We start from the raw sequence: 20,762 nt of genomic DNA, 5'->3' as shown, positions 1-20,762 counted from the left end.
GGCTGACGTTTCGGGCCTAGACCCAAAACGTCAGCCTTCCTGCTCCTCTGATGCTGCTTGGCCTGCTGTGTTCATCCAGCTCTACACCTTGTTATCTATAGCATGATGGTTAGCATTGCTGCCTCATAGTACCAGGAACCCAGGTTCAATTCTAACCTTGGGTGACTTTCTGTATGGAGTTTGCACATTTTCCCCATGTGTGCACAGGTTTCCACTGGGTGCTCTGGTTTCTTCCCACAGTCCAAAGATCTGCAGTTTAGGTGAATTAGCCATGCTAAATTTCCCTGTAGTGTTCAGGTATGTGCAGGCTAGGTGAGATAGCCATGGCAAATATGGAGATCTGGATGGGATGCTCTTCAGATAGGCTGAAGGGCCTCTGCATTGTAGAGATTTTATGAACGTTTCTTTATGATGTACTAAGAAGGTAGAGATGGTTCAGGACTGTCATGAAAATTCTTTTGTAAAGTTTGACAAGAAGAATCAGATCATTGGAGATTGAGGGGTTTTTTTGAAAAAACAAATCTCAAAAGGGGCATTATTTCCTAATACTTTGAATCAAGGAAGTAAACCTGTACAGATATTGAGAGATACTAGAGCAAGTCAGTCACTGAACTGGCTGATGGTACTGAGCGGGATAGTAGGAACTGCAGATGCTGGAGAATCTGAGATAACAAGGTGTAGAGCTGGATGAACACACCATTTCTGAAGAAGGGTCGAGGCCTGAAACGTCAGCCTTCCTGCTCGGCCTGCTGTGTTCATCCAGCTTTACACCTTGTTATCTCTTGGCTAATGATACTGTTTGCCTTCTAGAGAAGATAATGAAGGTAAAATATTAATTGGAGGTACACCTGATGTTTGCAAACCGTTCTCATTATACAGAATTGAATTAAGGATTGACTTAGTAAATGGAGAAATTGTAATGGGAGTAGTGAAATAAATTCCTATAGTACAAATTGACTTTTTTTGGGAAAAACCTGGCAGGCTCTAGAATGTTGGCTTCACCAAAGATGGTGGAACAGTCAGTAGATACTGAATTATTATAAGAGGAACTTATTGGATTGTTTCCAGACTTCTTGTGACCAGACCTCAGGCCTATAGAATTAAACAGGAAGAAAAGTAGTCTATTAAACAGGCAGTTGATTTGGCAATTTCACCAAAACGAATGAGAGGAAAGAAAATGAGACTGATATGTTTAGCCCATATATTTTAATAGTAATCCAACAAATGGATACCAATTGAAAAAGACTTACTGAAGAAGGGTCCCGACCCGAAACGTCAACTTTCCTGCTGCTCTGAAGCTGCCTGGCCTGCTTGTTTCTCCAGCTGCACTCTGTTGTGTTGGACTCCAGCATCTGCAGTTCTTGCTAACTCTTACTAAACACCCTACTTGGAAGTTGGACAGAGAAAATACTGGCGTGTTATTATTTGAAAAACAAAGTATTAATGAGTAAGTGGAGATCATCTCAACAACCCCGTTAAGGAATGGACAGTGATTCATCAGACAGCAGTCCCATCTGAGTATCATACTGACATTTTACAGGTGGCTGTCAAAATTCTGATGGCTTATCACTTGGCTATTAGCAAAATACAGGTTAAATGTTAAAATATATTTACTGGTCAGGACTATGTAACAATGTCATTAAATTTTGCCAGACATACCTACATGTCTAGTTATGGGGAAAACCCAACTCTCAATTAAAATTGCGTCTATAACTGTGTTTCCAGTTTTTGAAAAACAATTTAATAGTTTATGTAGGATCCCTGCCTAGAACTAGGAAGGGAATCCAGCATTTTTGAATAATTATGAATGTTTCCACAGATTTCCTGAAGCAGAGCCTTTAGGGAAAATTACTGCAAAAGTGGTAGTGAAAATGTAGTTCAAAGTTTTGTTTTAAAACCAGGTATGGATTATTTAAAGATATTCAATCAGATCAAGATTCAAACTATATGTTACAAATATTCAAAGAAATTATGAATAGTTCAGAATAAAACATTTTACATCATCTGCTCATCACCCACAATTGTAAGGTGTATTTGAAAGATAGCATCAAACATTGAAGCTCATCATTAGAGCTTATTGCCAAAAATGTCCTAATTGATTTAGGGAAAGGAGATTTTTTTGTTACTATTTGCCAAATGAATTCACAGGACTTGCTTCTTTTCAACCAGTATTTAGACTTGAGCTGAGACCCCAGCTCATTACAGCCTTCATTCAAACATGGATAAAAGAGTTTAATTCCAGAGGTGGGATGAGAGTGACCACCCTTGATATCAAAGCCACATTTCAGTGAATGTGACACCAAGGAGTCCTAGCAAAAATGGAATCAAGGGGCATACTCTCCCCTGGTCATGCTGGGCACACCTGAAAATTGTTGTGGTTATTGGAAGTCAGTCACCTCAGCTCCAGGACATCTCTGCAGGAGTTTCTTAGCATAGTGTCCTAGGCCAAACCATCTTCAGCTTCCCTTCATCAAATGGTCAGAAGTGGGGATGTTTACTGATGATTGAACAATGTTCAGCAACATCTATGCCTCCTCAGATACTGAAGCAGTTCATGTCCAACAAGATCTAGGTAATATCCAGGCTTGGGTGAAAAGCAGCAAAGTAACATTTGTACCACACAAATGTCAGGCAATGACATTTACCGATAAGAGATAATCTAATCCCCACCCCCTTGATAGTCAATGGTGTTACCATTACTATGTCTCCCACTATCAACATCCTGGGGATGAGTATTGACGAGGAGTTCAACTGGATTTGCCATGTAAATATAATGGCTACAAGAGCAGGTCAGAAGCTAGGAATACTACAGTGAGTAACGCACCTCTTGACTCACCAAAGTCCATCCACCATCTAAAGGGACGTCAGATTTCCTGAAGCAGAACTTTTAGGGAAAATTACTGCAAACGTGGTGGTGAAAATGTTAGTTCAAAGTTTTTGAAGCTCAAAGCAATGGAATTGTCCCCACCTGCTTGAAGGAGTGCAGATCCAACAACACTCAAGAAGCTTGACACCATCCAGGACAAAGCAGCCCACTTAATTGGCATCACATCCACAGCATCCATTTTCTGCACCACTAATACTTGGTAGCAGCAGTGTGTACTGTCTAAAGATGCACTGCATAAAATCACCAAATATCCTTATGCCACATCTTCCAAACCCACAGCCACTTCCATCTAGGGCATGATACATGAGAATACCACCACTTACAAGTTCCTCTCCAAGCCACCCATCATTCTGACTTAGAGGCGTGCATACATACAGATATACAGCACAGAAACAGACCCTCCCGATCCAACTTATCCATGCCGACCAGGTATCCTAAATAAATCTAGTCCCATGTGCCAGCATTTGGCCAATATCCCTCTAAACCGTTCTTATTCATGTACCCATTCAGATGCCTTTTAAGCCTCCACTACATCTGGCAGTTCATTCCATACACGTGCCACATTCTGTTGAAAAAGTTGCACCTTAGGTCCCTTTTAAACCTTTCCCCTCTCACCATAAACCTATGCCCTCTTGTTTTGGACTCCCCCACCTCAGGGAAAAGACTTTGTCTATTTACCCTATCCATGCTCCTCATGATTTTATAAACCTCTATAAGGTCACTCCTCAGCCTCTGGCACTCCAGTGAAGTAGCCCCAGCCTGTTCAAATTTTCGTGATAGCTAAACCTTCCAACCTTGGCAACATCCTTGTAATCCTTTCACAACATTGTTCTTGGAACACGGAGACCAGAATTGCATGCATTATTCCAAAAGTGACCTAACCAATGTCCAATGTACAGTCACAACATGACCTCCCAACTCCTTTACTCAATGCACTGACCAATAAAGGCAAGTATACCAAATGCCTTCTTCACTGGCCTATCTACCTGCAACTCCACTTTCAAGGAACTATGAACCTGCAGTCCAAGGTTTCTTTGTTCAGCAACACTCCCAAGGAATTTACTACTGCAGATGCTAGAGTCAGAGACAACACAGTGTGGATCTGGAGGAACACTGCAGGCCAGGCAGCATCGGAGGAGCAGGAAAGTTGACGTTTCCTCCAGCTACACACTGTGTCATCTCCGACTCCAGCATCTGCCCTTCCTGGTATCTCTGATCTGCTTACTACTTGCTGTCCAGGACACACACACCTGAAAATCTTCATCCCGGCACCCACCCTAAACATAGATGCATATATAATTGGATTCTATAGATACAATGCATGATTTCTTTAATTTACTGCTGCTCAAATCCTGACCATCTCTGATAGAAATACTATAATCGTGAAAATGAGGAAAGAAGCAACCCTTTTAGCCAGGGAAATAAATGTGTGAAGCTGAGATAACAAATAATGACAATAAATTTAAGAGTGACATACCTGAAACAAACTCTCCAGAGTATGCTCCTTCCCTGGATTCATGTCCATTCCCTTTAATTGCTGCAAATGAACAGTATCTATCTCTGACCCTTCAAAGGTCACCGGGCCCGAAATGTCAACTCTGATTTTTTCTTCACAGATGCTGTCAGACCTGCTGAGCTTTTCCAGTAACTTCTGTTTTTGTTCCTGATTTACAGCATCCGCAGTTCTTTCGGTTTTTATTTAGTATCTATCTCTGTCTCGTTGTCTCCCTGGATTGGAAAAGAAATGGAAAGAAGGAGGCATTGCTTTGCTCCCAGATGTTGCAGAGAGAAACTTTCACTCTGAACCTCCAAAATATATCTCTGTTAATATACTGTCGCTGGGTCAGAATCCTGGAATTTCCTCCCCAGGGGCATTGTGATTCTACCTATAGCACATCGGCTGTAGCGGTTCAAGAAGGCAGCTCACCACCACCTTCTCAAGGGCAACTAGGGATAGGAAGTAAATGCTAGCCAGCCAGTGACACCCCATGAATGAATAAAAAAAGACCACTTAAATTAGTTAAGGAGAAATTGGTGAACTGCAGCTCAAACTTCCGATTTGGAGACCATTTGACCAGATAATGTAACTTGGCTAAAATGTGTTTAAAAGGTTCATAACCAACCATGCATGACACAAAGCAGATAAAAAGGCCAAATCTTGAAATATTTTGATGGAGACAAGATATTAATGTTGTTACCTGACCTGGGGAATCATTGAAAGCAAGTTCACTGGACCTTATTCAAAATTGAAAAGAAACTTGATGTGAATTATGCAGTGAGTACTTTGGCCAGGAAGATGACTTTGGAGTGAACATATTCACTATTTGTCACAATGGAACTCGCTTGCATACAGAACAAGCTGATAGACAGGTGGTTTCTCCAGAAAACTCATCACAGGCCATTATGGATATTATGCCATTTAAGACCATGCTTTAACTCTGAAATTAAAACTCCCAGTTTGAGAGTTTATAGTTTGTGAGCATAACAAAGATTAAATTTAAAAAATGAGAGACATGCAGAATGATGATGGTGCAATTCATTGCCATAGTGTGGTTGAAATAGGTAACATGAATGCATTTATGGATAGGTTTTGTGCAAAGGTAAGGGAGAAAGTAATAGAAATGGGGCAGGACTTGAGCTTGCAGAAACTCAGAATTGGCCTCTTGGCCAGACAGTCCAGCCTTGCTATGAAGGATGAGAGCACCACAACCACCTGGAAATTCACCACCAAGCAGATTTGCACTTACTTGTGTTGAGCCATTAGTCACTTAACCTATCAAGGTTGCTTTTAATTTTATGCTCCTGTATACATTACTGAGATACCTCCAATCTTTGGGTCATCGGCAAACCTCCATTTTTATTTTATTGTGTCATCTTGGTCATTAATAAATAGTGACTTTTATTTTATTTCCAAATACATTGTTAGATATCATTTCCCTCCAATTTGAGTGCATATTGATTATCCCTATTTCTGTATGCTGTGATACCTAACAAAGTTTCAAACTAGGCAAATAATTTTCCTTCAATTCTATAAGCTAACAACCTTTTATATGGAAGTAGTACCCTAGGCTTTATCAGTGGGGTGTAAATTACATATGATAAGAACTAGGAGCAGGAGTAGGCAGTCCAGCCCCTTAAGCCAGTTTCGCTATTTGATATGATGATGGCTGATCTGATCTGGCCTCAGCTCTGCTTTACTGCCACTCTCCATACGTTTCAACCCATTACTACTTTAAAAATTTGTCTCCTTAAAATGTACTCAATGTCTTGCATCCACCACTCTGGGAAAGTGAATTCCACAGATTTATGACCCTTTGAGACAAGTAATTTCTTCTCATCTCTGCTTTCAATCCACTATCCCTTATCCTAAAACGGAGTTATTGATCTAGATTGCCTCACATGAGGAAACATTCTTTTTACATCTACTTTGTCAATCCCCCTTAGCATTTTATATACGTCAATAAGATCTCCCCTCATTCTTAACTCCAGAGAGTATAAGTCTAAACTGGCTCAATCTCTCTTCATAAGACAGTCTTCATCTCTGGAATCAATCTCATGAACCTCCTCTGAATTGCTGAAATACAACTAGATCCCTCAAGTAATGGGACTGAAATTGTACATGCTACTCCAGGTATGATCTCACAATGCCTTGGATAGTTTGCAGCAACACTTCCGTACTTTAATATTCTTTAACAATAAATGCCAAAAATCTATTTGCCAACCTTCTTATCCACTGTACCTGCACACTAGATTTTTTTTTGTGATTCATGCATGAGGATACCCAGATCCCTCTGCATAGAAGTTTCTCTCCATATTGTATAAGTTCTTTCTATTCCTCTGACCAAAGTGGAAAGCCTCACGCTTATCTAGATTAAACTTCATTTGTCAAATTTTGCCAAATTCACCTAACCTATCCATATTTGCTTGTAAATTTCTTATTTCTTCATTGCAACTTACTTTACCACCTATTTTAGTATCGTCTGCAAATTTTGGCTCTAGTAATTTATATCCTGTGTCCAATGAAGTAGTTGGGGCCCGAGGACTGAACCTTGTGGCACCCAATAGTAACATCTTTCTAACCAGAAAAAGACCCATTTAACCAGACTCTCTGCATTCTAATTGCGAGGCAACCCTTTATCCAAGCTAATAAATGACCCCTGATGCGACTTCACCTTGTATATTAACCTTTTGGTGCAACATCTTATCAAATGCATTCTGGAAGTTCACATATACTACATATACAGGATCCCTATTTTCCAAAATATAATACAGAACTGCAGGTGCTGGAAATCTGAAGGAGAAACAGAAATTGCTAGAGAAACTCAGCAGGTCTGGCAACATTTGTGGAGAGAAATCAGAGCTAACATTTCAAGTCCAGTCACCCTTCTTCAGAACTTTTCTCAGTTTTTGTTTCAGATCCCCATCATCCAACTTGCTTGTCATATCTTTGAAGAACTCTAGGAAATTAGTCAAACATGATTTACCCTTCATGAAACTATGCTGACCTTCTGATAGATTGTATTTTGACTTTCCAAACGTCCTGTTATTTCTTCCTTAATAATGGATTCTAACAATTTCCTAATGGCACATGTTAAACTAACTGATCTGCAGCTTCCTACTTTCTGCCTCCCTCTCATTTTAAATCGGGGGTTGTATTAGCATTTTTCCAATCAACTGGAACTTTTCGAATATTATAACTAGTTGGCCTACAATTTCTGTTGCCACTACCTTTAAGATCCTAGGATGTAGGCCATCAAGTCTTGTCTGCCTTCAGTCCCTAGTGATTTTTCCGTAGTAATGCTGATTGCTCTAAGTTTGTCCATTTCTATAACTCGGCCTTACCTGTTACTATTGGGATGGTATTAGCATCCTTCACCATGAAAACTGAGGCAAAATATTGATGCAGTAATTCTGACATCTGTGTTCCCCATGATTAACTCCCCAGTCTCAGCCACAAAGTGCCCAATGTTCACTTTTGCAACTCTATTCCCTTTCTTATACTTGTAAAAGCTTTTATTATCCATTTTTGTTTTGCATTAGTTTTATTTCATAATTTACCTTTGCTCTTTTTATGAATTTTTAGAAACTGTTTGGGAAATTTTTAAAGACCAGCAATCTTCCAGCCTGTCACTCGCGTTTGCAATATGATATGCCTTAGTCTTTGTCTTTACATTATCTTTTACTTTCTTGCTTAGCCTTGCATGTTTGTTTCCGCCCTGAGAATCTTCCTTCCTTTCTGGAATATATTTTATTTGGAGGATTTGTGTATCTCCTTAAATATATGCCACTGCTCATCAACTCTCCTACCTTTGTGTCTTCCAGCCCTGTCCACTAGGGCCAGATCTGTACTCTTACTATACAACTCCAGAACATTAGTTTGGGACTCCAGTTTCTTGCCCTCTGACTAAATTTGAAATTCTAGTATGCTATGGTCATGCTTCCCTAAGAGAGTCTTTTACAATAAGATCATGAATTAATCTCATCATTACACAATACCAAATCCAGAATAACCTGCTGTTTGATTGTTTCTTAGAGATTGATTCTACAACACACCGCTCTAATACTTTCAATGAACTCTCCCTCAAGGCAACCCTTGCCAATTTGATGAATCCAGTCTAAATGTGTATTAAAATCATTGATCATTGCTGCTGTATCTTCTTACAAGCCCCCAGTATTTCCTGCTTTATACTGTACCACACTGCAGGACCACTGTTTGGGTACCTAAAAATTACTCCAATCAGGGGGTTCTTTCCTTCGCTATTTCTTACTTCTACCCAGACTGATTCAATGTCTTGAAGGAAAAGCAAGGGATTTATTGTTAAACTTGCCCTAAGCACTGGTTTGACCTCAGCTGAAGAACTTAATGCAGTTCTGGGCATTGCAACTTAAGAAAGATGTGAAGATATTAGAGATGGTGCAGAAAAGAATATCATAGAATAGTTCCCTAGAGGAGGAACTTAAGATACATGTATGGATTAGAGAAGTTGTGACTCTTTTCCTTGGAGAACAGAACATAGAGTTATTCAAAAATATTGGCAAAAGACTTAAAATAATAGACAAAAGAAACAAAAGTGACAGAAGGCAAGTCTTTTCTTCATGAAGCAGGATGCACCGAGAGTATGGTTCAATCAAGGCATTTTAGAGGAAATTTGATTTTGTTTTGTAAATCTGCAAGCTAAAGGGAAAAAAAATGAAGTAATGGCACTGAATTGCTGCTTCAGTGAGCCAACAGACCAAGTGGGTTAATTGGTTTCTCTGTGCTGTAACCATTTTTATGGTGTGCTTTTGTTGAATCCATACACAGTAATAATTTCCACAGGCATTCTGATTTCTGCGCTTCTGGTTAGTTTGGATAAATGCAAGGGATTGCATTTTGGTAAAACAAACAAAGGCAGGAATTGTACAGTTAATGGTAGGACCCTGGATAGTGTTGTCAAACAGAGAGACCTAATGGTTCATGTACATAGTTCTTTGAAAGTTGTATCACAGGTGGTCAGGGTGGTTAAGAAGGCATTTAGCATGCCTGCCTTCAATGCTCAGACCATTGAGTATAGGAGTTGGGACATCATGTTGAGGTTATAATGGACATTGGTGAGGCCATGTTTGAAGTACTGTGTACAATTCGGGTTGCCTTGCTACTGGAAGGATATTATTAAATAGGAGAGGGTTCAGAAAAAAAATTTACCAGGATGTTGCTGGGATTGGAGACTTTGAGTTATAAAGATAGGCTGGGACTTTTTTCACTGGAGTCTGGGAGGTTGAGGGGTGACCTTATAGAGGTTTATAAAAATCATGAGGGACATAGTTAAGGTGAATAGCAAAGGTATTTTCCCAAGGGTGGGCGATTTGAAAACTAGGTGGCATATTTTTAAGGTGAGAGGAGAAAAGTTTAAAAGAAGTCTTCAGACAACTTATTCATACAGAGGGTGGTTCATATGTGGAATGAACTGCCAGATGAAGTGGTGGATGCGGATACATTTGGACAGGTACATGAATTGGAAAAGTTTGGAGGGATGTGGGCCAAAAGCAGGGAAGTGGCTCTAGTTTAGTTTGGGAAACCAGGTCGGCATGACGAGTTGGACTGTTTCCATGCTGTAATCTCTCGGACTTCCTCAAAAAAAGATAGCTTTGTTAGATGTGACAAATCCATATTGCCTTTCTGATCAAGTCAGCTTTAAGTGCACCCTGTGTTCCTAATTAGATTCCAATAATTTCCTTTAATAGACATTAAAGAAACAGGACTGTATGGCTTGGTTCCTTTCTTTGTTATCTTTCTTAATGGCACTTGTAATTTTCCAGTCCAAAGCGATAGTTTGAGATTTGGAAGACAATGGCAAAATCACGTGCAATTTTCTCGTCTAATACCCTAGATCTCAGTGAAAATCATCATATCCTCGGGATTTGTCTGTCATCAGTGCCATTATCTTTTCTTACCTCTAGTGTTTTATGTAGCTAGGATATATTCACATTATATGTGAAATTTAAGTTTGTGGTAGCTTTGTTGCATAACTAACCTTCTTCATGTCATCCACTGTAGTTAAATTTTCAGAAAGTAATCACCTTTTCCCACTGTTTCAGCAATTTTAATAATCTCACAAGTCTTTGGAGCTGTAGCTTTCTTGGATAATTGGAAAGAAAAGATTAATACTTACGTAAAAAGATCTTTTAAAATATTGAACATATTGCATTTTATCTATCTCAGTTTGCTACACACAACTTGATTTTGTTCTAGAAATATCGTTACTAGTCAATTAATCTGTGCGCATTGAAATTTGACAGGCTATTTTTCAGTGCTGCTACTAGGTTTAATCACTCTTGGTTCATTCTGTGGGCAAAACCTTAAAATAAGATGGCCAGCAGAGATAAGGAAAGATCATGGGTAAAATTATACATTTGTTTAAGTGCTAGTTGCATTGAATTTTTTGGATGTTTTTGACCGTGAGGTCTAGCTAATTTTGTCACTATATCTTATCAATCTTTACCATACCTTGTTAATTATCTAACCCACCCCCATGATGCCACTATCTTGTACAATTCCAGTCCCATCTTCGGATTCGCTGTCCCATGAACAACTTGTCAGTTCCAGGATATCCCAGAATTGACCAGCATCCCTGGCGCAGTGCCATCTTTAAAATGCTGGTTTGTAACTGACAAACACTACATTGCACGGAGTAGAAAGGGAAATATGGCAGCCCACTTTTCTGGCAGTGACCAGGAGATCCTGCTGGATGGGGGAAAGTGCCCTCTTACCCCCAGGACCTGCAGTGGTGTCCATGACACTAAACCTTGTGAGCCTGATCCAAAGTTATGACTTGGCTCCAGTGCAGTCTAAGCTATATGGAGGAATGCACAACAATGTAGGAAGAAGACCAGTGACCTCTCTAATCTCATTGTAAGTGCTGCCATCTTCTCTCTGATACCTTGCACTACTGTATCCACCTCCTACTATGCTCACAATTGCTTGCAGTCTTCCCTTGTGCTCTTACCCACCTGAATCCTCTGACACCACTAACACCGTATGTTCTCCATGCTGTCTGCTCACTTTGTCACCTTTCAGGCCTAAGATTAACAGCTGTGCTGCTCTTAGCCTATTCTTTCATTTCCCTTAATATCTGCTTCTCTCTCATGTGAGACCAATAGGGCAGCAAGGGTGAAAACAGATGGTGGGCTGCCTGACATTTGGCTCTTCATCCCTTAAGTGGAGAACATCTAACTACCCCAAGCAACTGACTGGCTGTGTTCAAACTGCTGGACCAGTACCAGTGGATTCCCTTGATTTACTGTGCTGGGACCCAACTGAAAGTTGTCTCCCTTGACTTCCCTGAGGACAGCTGATACCCACAACAAGCTTTCTGTTTTTGTTACTGCACTAATTAGCAAGACAATACAGTGGTACTGAATTCTACGTACTGGCTGAAGGGACAAGATAAGGATGCTGTGAGCATCCAGGTAGGTCGAAGTAAGTGAGCACTCTGACGGAAAGCAATCAGGTTGGATATGCTGTCTGGTTCAAGCCATGAGGTGGCACTTGTCCCTAACTGCAGTGCCCTCGAAGCAACAATGCAATGATAGTTGCTGGTTTCACCCAAGGTGCAGAGGCTGCCATTTGTCATAGGCGAATGCTTGTGGACATAAGGTGCATAGGACTGGTGCTTGTGGAACGTGCCCTGAGGCGTTGGTGCTGAGCATCCAACGTGGAGATCGTTTTGGACTGATGTTACTCTAACTTTCATGGTGGTAGTGCTTGACTTCTTATTTATTTGGCCCATTTGGTATGATAGGAAATAGAATATTTGAGGTGAGTTGTGGCATTTTAATGAGCAATAATTCCCCTTAATTGGCAACTTATCACTACTTAGCAAAATGCAGATGCAGCAAGTTGCTCCCAACATCAAGCTAGGTCTCGTCAGACTTCTCAGTACAATTCTACCATAACCCATTATCGTTCAGGCCCCTATAAGATTTCACTCCATCTTACTTTCAAAGTTTCTAAGTGTACCTCTTGCGATTTATTTTTTAATCCAGTTGATAAAAATCATTTAGAACTTTGACGTGGAAATTAGATTTTTTTTTAAAAAGATATAACAAGTACTTATCCATTGTCATAAAATGTAATGTAGTTTGCATTTAAAATCTATAACTTAATATACCCTCATTTTAAATTCGCCTAAATTTGCGTTCCTCATTTAAACAATTAGAACTGTACTCCCTTTTTCTTGCACTTAAACATACTTCAGATTAATTTGTTGTGACCAAAATTGTACTTTCTAAAACACTTCATGTGAATGCAATTAATATCTTGCAAAACAGCTTACTTGAACTTTTAAATCTTCTGCTTTTACTAATGTGATAAACTGATTGTGATGTATTTTTCCCTTTTAAGGTTAATGAAAAGGAAGATGATCTGGGCAAAGGTGGTAACAAGGAGAGTCTTGAATCAGGAAACCATGGAGCAGGCGTAGCCTGGGGTATAATTGGAATAGATGAGGACCCCAAGTAAATATGTTGCAAAAAATTGTGATTAGAGACACTGTACTGATTTCATAGACCTAAGTCTGTAGTCCTTGTTATAGATCAGCAATTGATTCAAAATTGCATAGTTAATTTTGCATTGTTTTGAACAATATGCACACACTTATACACTGTATGTCAGGAATTTAATCGTCAGGAGTTGCTGGAAAAGCTCAGCAGGTCTGGTAGCACCTGTGAAGAAAAAAATCAGAGTTAAAGTTTCGGGCCCGGTGACCGAAATGTTAACTTTTTTTTTCTTCACAGATGCTGCCAGACCTGCTGAGCTTTTCCAGCAACTTCTGTTTTTGTTCCTGATTTACAGCACCTGCAGTTCTTTTGGTTTTTACTTAATCATCAGGGCCTGTTTTAAAAGGCCAGGTGTTATTTTTAAAACTGGGGCTGACACTGAACATCATTTTCATTCTTTCGAGCAGTTTTTATCTTCTTTCTTTAAACGTTGAATATTGATATCAAAGAATGACTCGGATGAGTTAGAGTCTAGCAGTGCAAGAGATCGGAATTGATATAGTTCTAAAACTGAAGTGACCTAGATCAATAATGGTGTCAATGAGTAATTTAAATACTTTATACTGTCAGAATAAGTGACTTCCAAGCCAGTAGCTCAATATCCTGAGGATTCACTGGACAATAAAAGGAAGTCAATATGGTTTAATTTTTTTTAAGAAAAGGAGGTCCTCGTAGTGACAATCCCGATTAAATCTATTTGGAAAAGCCATGTACAATTCACTTTCATTTCTTAAACTAATATTACAGTGTTTACCAAGCATTCAATTGTAGTGTATTTAAAAATGTAGACAATTTTCAATGTGAAAGTTCAACAGTGCCTGTTATTTCCCCCGTATCAGCCAAAATAAATGCTCATCAGTACAGTTCAAACCCCATGACAGTAAGTTAGATGTGTGATTGTAACATTTCTTCATTTCTCAAATTAATAGCTTTCTCCGCACGCTTTGATGCATTTCCAAACCTTTTACTGGGCAGTGAAGTGAACATTAAAAAAAAATACTTTTTAGTTTTGATGAATGGTGTCAGTTTGACCACCTTCCTCCTGGCTTTGTCATAAATTGTGAATCAACAAAGCTGTACACAATTACTTCACATTCTGGTCCATATGATGCATAACTGTTGAATTTGGGGAGAATCTGGCTAGTTGACAACTTGGTAGAATGGGAATCGGGACCTGAAAAAGTGTAATCTCTGTTGAAAATTACGCAGGAATTTCCTGAGGTAGTTTGATTTACATTTAGAGCTCATCATTGACAAAGGTAGGACTTGTGGAATATTGTCACCTATTACAATTCAATTTTATTTCTTTCATTACTATTCATAAGATTTTGTAAAAGAAAAGCTGCTGCAGATGTCCATAGAATGAGAGGCAACAGGCAACAAATTACTTTTGGAATTAAGAGTTTTGAGAAATTCTGGAGGTAGAAAAGGATGAATGAAACTGTTCCTTTCCTCATCCAATTTTGCTTATGATAAAAGTAGATAGGAAAGCAAGTTACAAGGAGGAAACAAAGTGTCTGCAAAGAAATGGATGTCAAGTAGAATACGAGAAGTAAGGTTGGGCACTGCAGTGTGAAGAACAAAATAAAGTTTTGAAATGGAGAGCATTTCAGAATACTGCATACATACAGACCTGGACATCCATGTACACGTCACAGAAAGTTAACATGCAAATACAGCAAGTAATTAAGGAAAATGGAATGTGATAACCTTTTCAGCCTGTGGCTCCCTGTGCAGTATTTACACAGCTGATCCCTTGCAACACCCCATTTTCCACCTAAAGAACCAAAACTAGACTAGGGCAAATCCTTTAGAGTTGTGACGTCAGGAATTCAGCTTTAGTTTCTCTTTTCAGTTAAGATGGGGATCAAAAGAATTTGAGCGTTAAACTGCAGATTGCATTTCATCTGATCAATGCACTGTTGTTTAATCAAAGAGTTGCTGATTTTCTTTTGAAACAATTAATTTTATTGTTCTTATATTTTGTTCTCAATTTTTCTAAAGCTTCTAGATATTTTCTAATTGACCTGTACAGAAATGTTGTCACCACCTTTGGGGCAGGTGGGACTTCAACTTTCTTAAGCTTTTATATTGTTGCAAAAAAAGGTGTATTCAGTCTGTTTAAAATTGAGTCAATAATGACTGTCTACCTTAGTACAGATTGATGGATAAAATTGTTTTGTTTTTATTTTCTTGGTTAGTGAATAGCAGGGATGTAAGGAGCTTTACATTGCTACATCCTGAATTAAAGTGTTAAGCCACTAACGTCCCACTGATGTGCAGTTCCTGTTGTAATACAAGAAATGTGGCATACACACAGTAAGGCTGTACAAATACCATTGGGATAACTCACAAAAGTTCAGTAATACTGATTAAAATGCTCATCTTCAAAATAGTGCTGTGGATTCCTTTGTTTATGTAAAAGACAGGACTTGATATCTCCTCCAAGAGAAAGCATTGTTGATAGTGTAGCACTTTGGCAATAGTGTATTAAAGAGTCTGACAATTTTGAGCTTCACCCTTTAGTATAACTAACCCACAACTTTGTTTCAAGCAACATTTACTATTATAGATGAATATGAAAGATGTTTAATTTTATAAGTGGTAATGGTTAAAAAATTCATTATTGAAAGCAGTCGCTAGTCAGCAATTTCAATAGATAATATTACAAAAGCATATTACTATTCAAGTTTATCATGCTTCAGGCCCCACCCCTGTGATCTATGTGAAATCTACTTTGAAATATGCTGGGATTAATTGCTAATGGACACATTAATGTAGTCCTACAGTCTGCATATTTGGATTTGCTTGGCTGGAGTTTTTAGGCACAAGTAAACTGCAAGGTTTAAACATGAGATTTGGCATGAAGAAATTATGTTCCTTTCTTTTGAAACAATTAATTTTGATATCTCTACTTTAGCTGAAAACCCGAGGTGGTGAAGATCATAGATTTCACTATGCTTTATTGTTTTCTTGAAAGCTTGTTTCATGATTTAATGCGTCAATAGCTTGCTTTTTTATAAATTTACATTTTATCCCCAAATAAGGCAATGATTAACGTAGTGCATTAAACCTTTTTGGATATCAGACATCTGGGTCTTTTCCCTTTTCTTCAATAGGTTTCCATCAAATGTGTCATAATCCTGGCAATGGTTTGGTGTGCATTACTGCTACAATTTTACCAATACCAAGGAAATGATTTTGGCAAATCTACTTGTCAGGGATCTTCCAAGTGATTATGTTCCCACACACTTGCTGCCTTTCCCCTTCTATGCAGTAGAGACTCTGGATTTGGAAGGTGATGTTGAAAGAGCATTGATGAGTTGTTGCAGTACAGTGTGTGGATGGTACATACGTAGTGGTAGAAAGCAAACATGGTGGATGGGATACCAGTCAAGTAGGCAGCTTAGTCTTGAAAAGTTGAACTTTTTTAGTGACTTTGGCACTCATCCTCAGAAGGAGGAGGAGGCAAGGTTATCATTTAATATTTTTAAATGCTGGAGAAATGCAGCAGTCATGGCAGCATTTGTGGAGAGAAAAACAGTTAAATGTTTGAAGTCCAGTTCATCAGAATTGAAAGCATGTGGGAAATGGTGGTGAGAAGGGAGGGGAAAGAAAAATGAGTAGAACAGATGGAGACAGTACTGAGAGAAACAGGAAGCAGCCAAAGGAGTGCAGTAAATGTGCTGAATGGTGCTAATAGGTGTGACAAAACGCAGACTCGGTGACCCTGTGCACCTCCGCTCCACCTGTAAAAGTGATCAAAGTTTCCAGTTGCTTGCCACTTCAATACACCAGTGTGTTTGTGCCAGCATTTCTACCTCAGTGCTCCAGTGAAGCTCAATGAAAGTTGGAAGAACACCACTTAATCTGCTTGGGGACTTTGAGCCTTCAGGGCTCAACATAGAATTCAACCATTTTAGAGCCTTCCTCCTTGTTCATTAACTAGATACCCCATGTCCTGTTCTGCATGGGTCCTTCCCAGTAGAAGCAACCCATTTTTCAACCATTCACACTTACTGTTGGCACCCAAATTTATCACACCCAGATTTTCAGCAGCAATCCCATTATCTGCTTTTTCCTCCCAACGCCCCCCCCCTTTCCCCCCCCCCCCCCCTTCTCCTCTTTTTCCCCCCCCCCCCCCCCCCCCCCCACCCTCACCACTACAGTCTCCATCTATTCAACATTCGCCTCCCCCTTTATCCCTTCCCTCAATAATCTGCTTAAATACCATTTCCAATTGCTTTCAATTCTGATGCAGGGTCAACATTTTTTCCTCCAAAGATGCTACCAGATCCAAGTTTCTCCATGCTAATAACCTCAAAATATCCCATGGATAACAAATTTTTTTGAAGTCATCGCTCATTGGCTGCCACATTTCCTACAAAACAATTTGTGCATCCATTTTGAGGACATATGTAAAAGGCTCTTGTGGTGTTGTGATAGTGACCCCATCTTTGAATTAGAAGGCCTGGTTATAAGTCCCACCTGCTCCAGAGGTGTTTAGAAACAGGTTGATTAGAAACTACAAGATCTAAGGATGAATGCCAGAATTTCTTTGTTTTTTGACAACATACATTTGAAAGTACACGCAAGTCTTAACTGAACAGCTCATTGTAGAGAGCAACTACAACACTCAAAGAACTGCACTGAATTGTTAATTTAAGTGTGAACCAATAACTTGTTAACTCTGGGGAACTTCCAGGACCCTGCAGTCCTTCCTGCTGAAACTTTTGGACTCATCTGCAAAGGTTTTGTAGTACCACAAAGCAAACCATTTAAGCTTTCACCTGACAAAGGAGCAGTGCTTCAAAAGCTTGTCATTTCAAATAAACCTGTTGGACAATAACTTGGTGTCATGTGACTTCTGACATTTAAAAGGTGTACATCTCTAGTATGTGGCTATGTTACTGCTCTGAAACAGATGATTTGTCATAATAATTCTCCATGATTGACACAATATTTCTCAAAGAATTATAAAGTGGGCAGGTGACTTAAGAAAATTATTTGAGACCATTATTCTTGTCAACCTTGCGCTTGTTTTAAGTTCCCACTGGACTACGAGAAAACAAATTGTGCCCTACTTGGTTTTCGCATTTTTGCAGTCATTTTAAAAGTTTGGATCGTGATTTGATACTGCTAGTCATTAACGACATCCGTATGCGATGGAATCTGTAGCAAATGGATATAAAACAAAAGGTTCCACATAAAAAAAAATCATTTAGATAATACTTTTCATGACCAAAAGTCATCCCAAAGCCAATGCAGCACTTAAGTACCACAGCTGTAATGTAGGAGATCTAGCAGTTAATTTTTGCATGACACAAACACAACTGTTCAAAATGTCTCAACCTCTACCTCAGAGGGCAGGGTGTGCTTCCATTTAATGCATCAACCATAACATAGCACCTCTAATTGTGCAACACTCGACTACTTCCTCAGTGGCAGTGCAAGCCTTCATTGCAGTGCTCAGGTCTTACAGTGTGACTTGAACCTACAACCTTCAAGTTGAGAAAACTACAAACTCAAATCAACCCACAAGCTATGAACTGAGCCAAGACAGAAATACAGATAACCTGGATCTGGTCAAGCTTAACTTAAGTGGAGTTAATATATATTTAATCATGAGAGAGACAATTTTCCAAAGTTATGCAATTTCACAAGTTCAATACAGTGTTTCATTTATAAAAATCCAAAGCAACAAATTTCCATCCAAAAATAATTCAAGACATTCTCATATATTCCACCATTCACTAAGCGCAAAACAGTTAATCCTAGAAGTCACCAAATTTCCTAATCCAAGACAAAAACAGAAATTGCTGGAAAATCTCAGCAAGTCTGGTAGCAGCTATGGAGAGAAATCAATTAACGTTTTTGTTAGAAGTTCTGAAGAAGCATCATTGGATCCAAAGCATTAACTCTGATTTCTCTACACCAGACCTGCTGAGATTTTCCAACATCCACAGCTCTTTTGGGATTTTTCCTTATCCGAGAGTTTTTTCACAGCAGCAAATCACGTCAGCATGTGCCAGGGTAGTGAGGAGGAATGAAGTCAGAAACACAAAAGATGCTGAGTAATCAAATTGTACATAATCCTATCTCAAGCTGCAATAGGTATATAACGCCTCCAAGATAATATTAAGTCCCAAGACACTTTAAAGGAGCATTATAAAAACAAGAATGACACAAAGCCACAAAGAGATCAGATGACTAAACTGTTGTATGATGAGGGAGGTTTTTGAAAGAAATGAAAGTGAAGAAGCAGAGAAATACAGGACAGGAATTCCTGAAGGTGAAGTAGGTGCCTAGGCAATTAAGGCTATAGCCACCAATGGTGAAACGATAATAATTTTAGCCTTTTCTGCACTCCCAATTAGAGGCCTTCAAGGAATTTAGAAGGTTATGGTACTAAAGACAATTACAAATCAGGCAAAGAAGGATTTGTAAACAGGTAAGAATTTTAAAGTCAAGGTGTCAATTGGGAGCCGATGTATGTCACAGCAAGTACATGCTGTAACAGCTGCCGATAGTTCTGATCCTTTAACAACTCATCATTTACTGAAGCAGTCCACACCCACATGATGCAATTCCTAGAAAATCCCCAGGTTCAAACTAGCAACATCCAAACAACACAAACGTTATTTAATAACCGTCTCTTGGCATTCAATGCTTTTAGTTCAATTTCAGAGATGCATCCCATTTTTTCTACTGTACTAGAACACATGGTTATCTAACTGTTCTCAGTTATTTGTGATGATGCAGTAGATGAATGACACAATGTAATTTAACTCAAGCATATGTGAATATCTCAAGTTTACAGAAGACAGAATATGGGAGGTCAAGAGCTATGCGAGAGTAGTCAAGTCTAGCAGTATTAAGTTCGTTACAGTAGTTAAGCTCAGATAGGGGCAAAGTCATGGAATGTTACGTATGTGGAAACAAACAGCCAGATTCTCCTGGTTGAGGATGTGATACGGAAAAACATAACACTTTCATAGCTGTATACTGGATAAAGCTCTTCAGCAAAAAATGGCTGAGTTATAAAATATGATTAGAAGATGTGGCTATGTTCCATTTCAAATTCTAAATAGGATTAGGTTTTTGAAGTTTTTTGTGAGAGGATCATTCAATCCCAATCTTTGTTCCCATCTCCCAATCCAGTTTATTCTTTTTACACCCACAAGAGTTGTGCTTGCACATCAATGGGATAAGACCTATTTAAATCCAGGAATGGGAGCGGACAAAATTCTAAGCATGCACCCTGCCAAAATGGAGACTAAGAACTTTGACTAAATTTTGAATTAGGTATTCAAGTTGTACTTCTAGTAAAGTGTTTAAGATAAAAATCCTAAAATGTTTGCCCACAAGATTGAAGCCCATAAAACAGTCTTATACAATTACTGTCATGAAGACAAAAAAATTTCCATAAACACTTTTTAAAAATAAATCAGAATCAGCTGGCATTCTATAACAGTATAACTGCAACAGTTAAAATTTATTTTAATATGATATTAGCTTAAGGTGTCAAACCAATTAAAAATGGGTGCTTTGTGGGAAGAGAAGTATACTGGTGTTTAGTGGATAAATCTTCAGTTTGAGTCCACAGACGCAGCTTTAGTAAAAGGATAATATCTATAACTGTTTGTGTCTATTCAGTGACTTTAACATGTCAAGAGCTATAAAAAAATACATGTGCTCAAGCCTGAGTGCATGGTTACATAATTTCATGTTGTGTGAAACTGTACTGACAATCATGGATGTACACAGAGCTTTCAAAATGAGGATAATTAAGTAATTTCTATAATTTTTAAAGCAGAAACAGTAATCTTAGTGTGAG

At 38.8% G+C, this 20,762-nt stretch overlaps 1 protein-coding gene across 1 annotated transcript in view; it reads left to right on the top strand.

The window, feature by feature from the left end:
- Window positions 1–12,887, top strand: part of LOC109911771 (superoxide dismutase [Cu-Zn]-like) — a 39,912-nt gene extending 27,025 nt beyond the window's left edge. The window contains exon 5 of the mRNA XM_048602938.1: window positions 12,771–12,887. Coding sequence (XP_048458895.1) covers window positions 12,771–12,887 — 117 coding nt within the window. The remainder of the gene's footprint in view (window positions 1–12,770) is intronic.
- The last annotated feature ends 7,875 nt before the right edge of the window (window positions 12,888–20,762 follow it).

This window comes from Rhincodon typus, chromosome 11 (genome assembly GCF_021869965.1).
Source record: "Rhincodon typus isolate 14 chromosome 11, sRhiTyp1.1, whole genome shotgun sequence".
In the NCBI taxonomy this organism is placed as follows: Eukaryota; Metazoa; Chordata; class Chondrichthyes; order Orectolobiformes; family Rhincodontidae; genus Rhincodon; species Rhincodon typus.
Note: the sequence above shows the minus strand (reverse complement) of the source record. Positions and strands in the feature narration are given on the sequence as shown.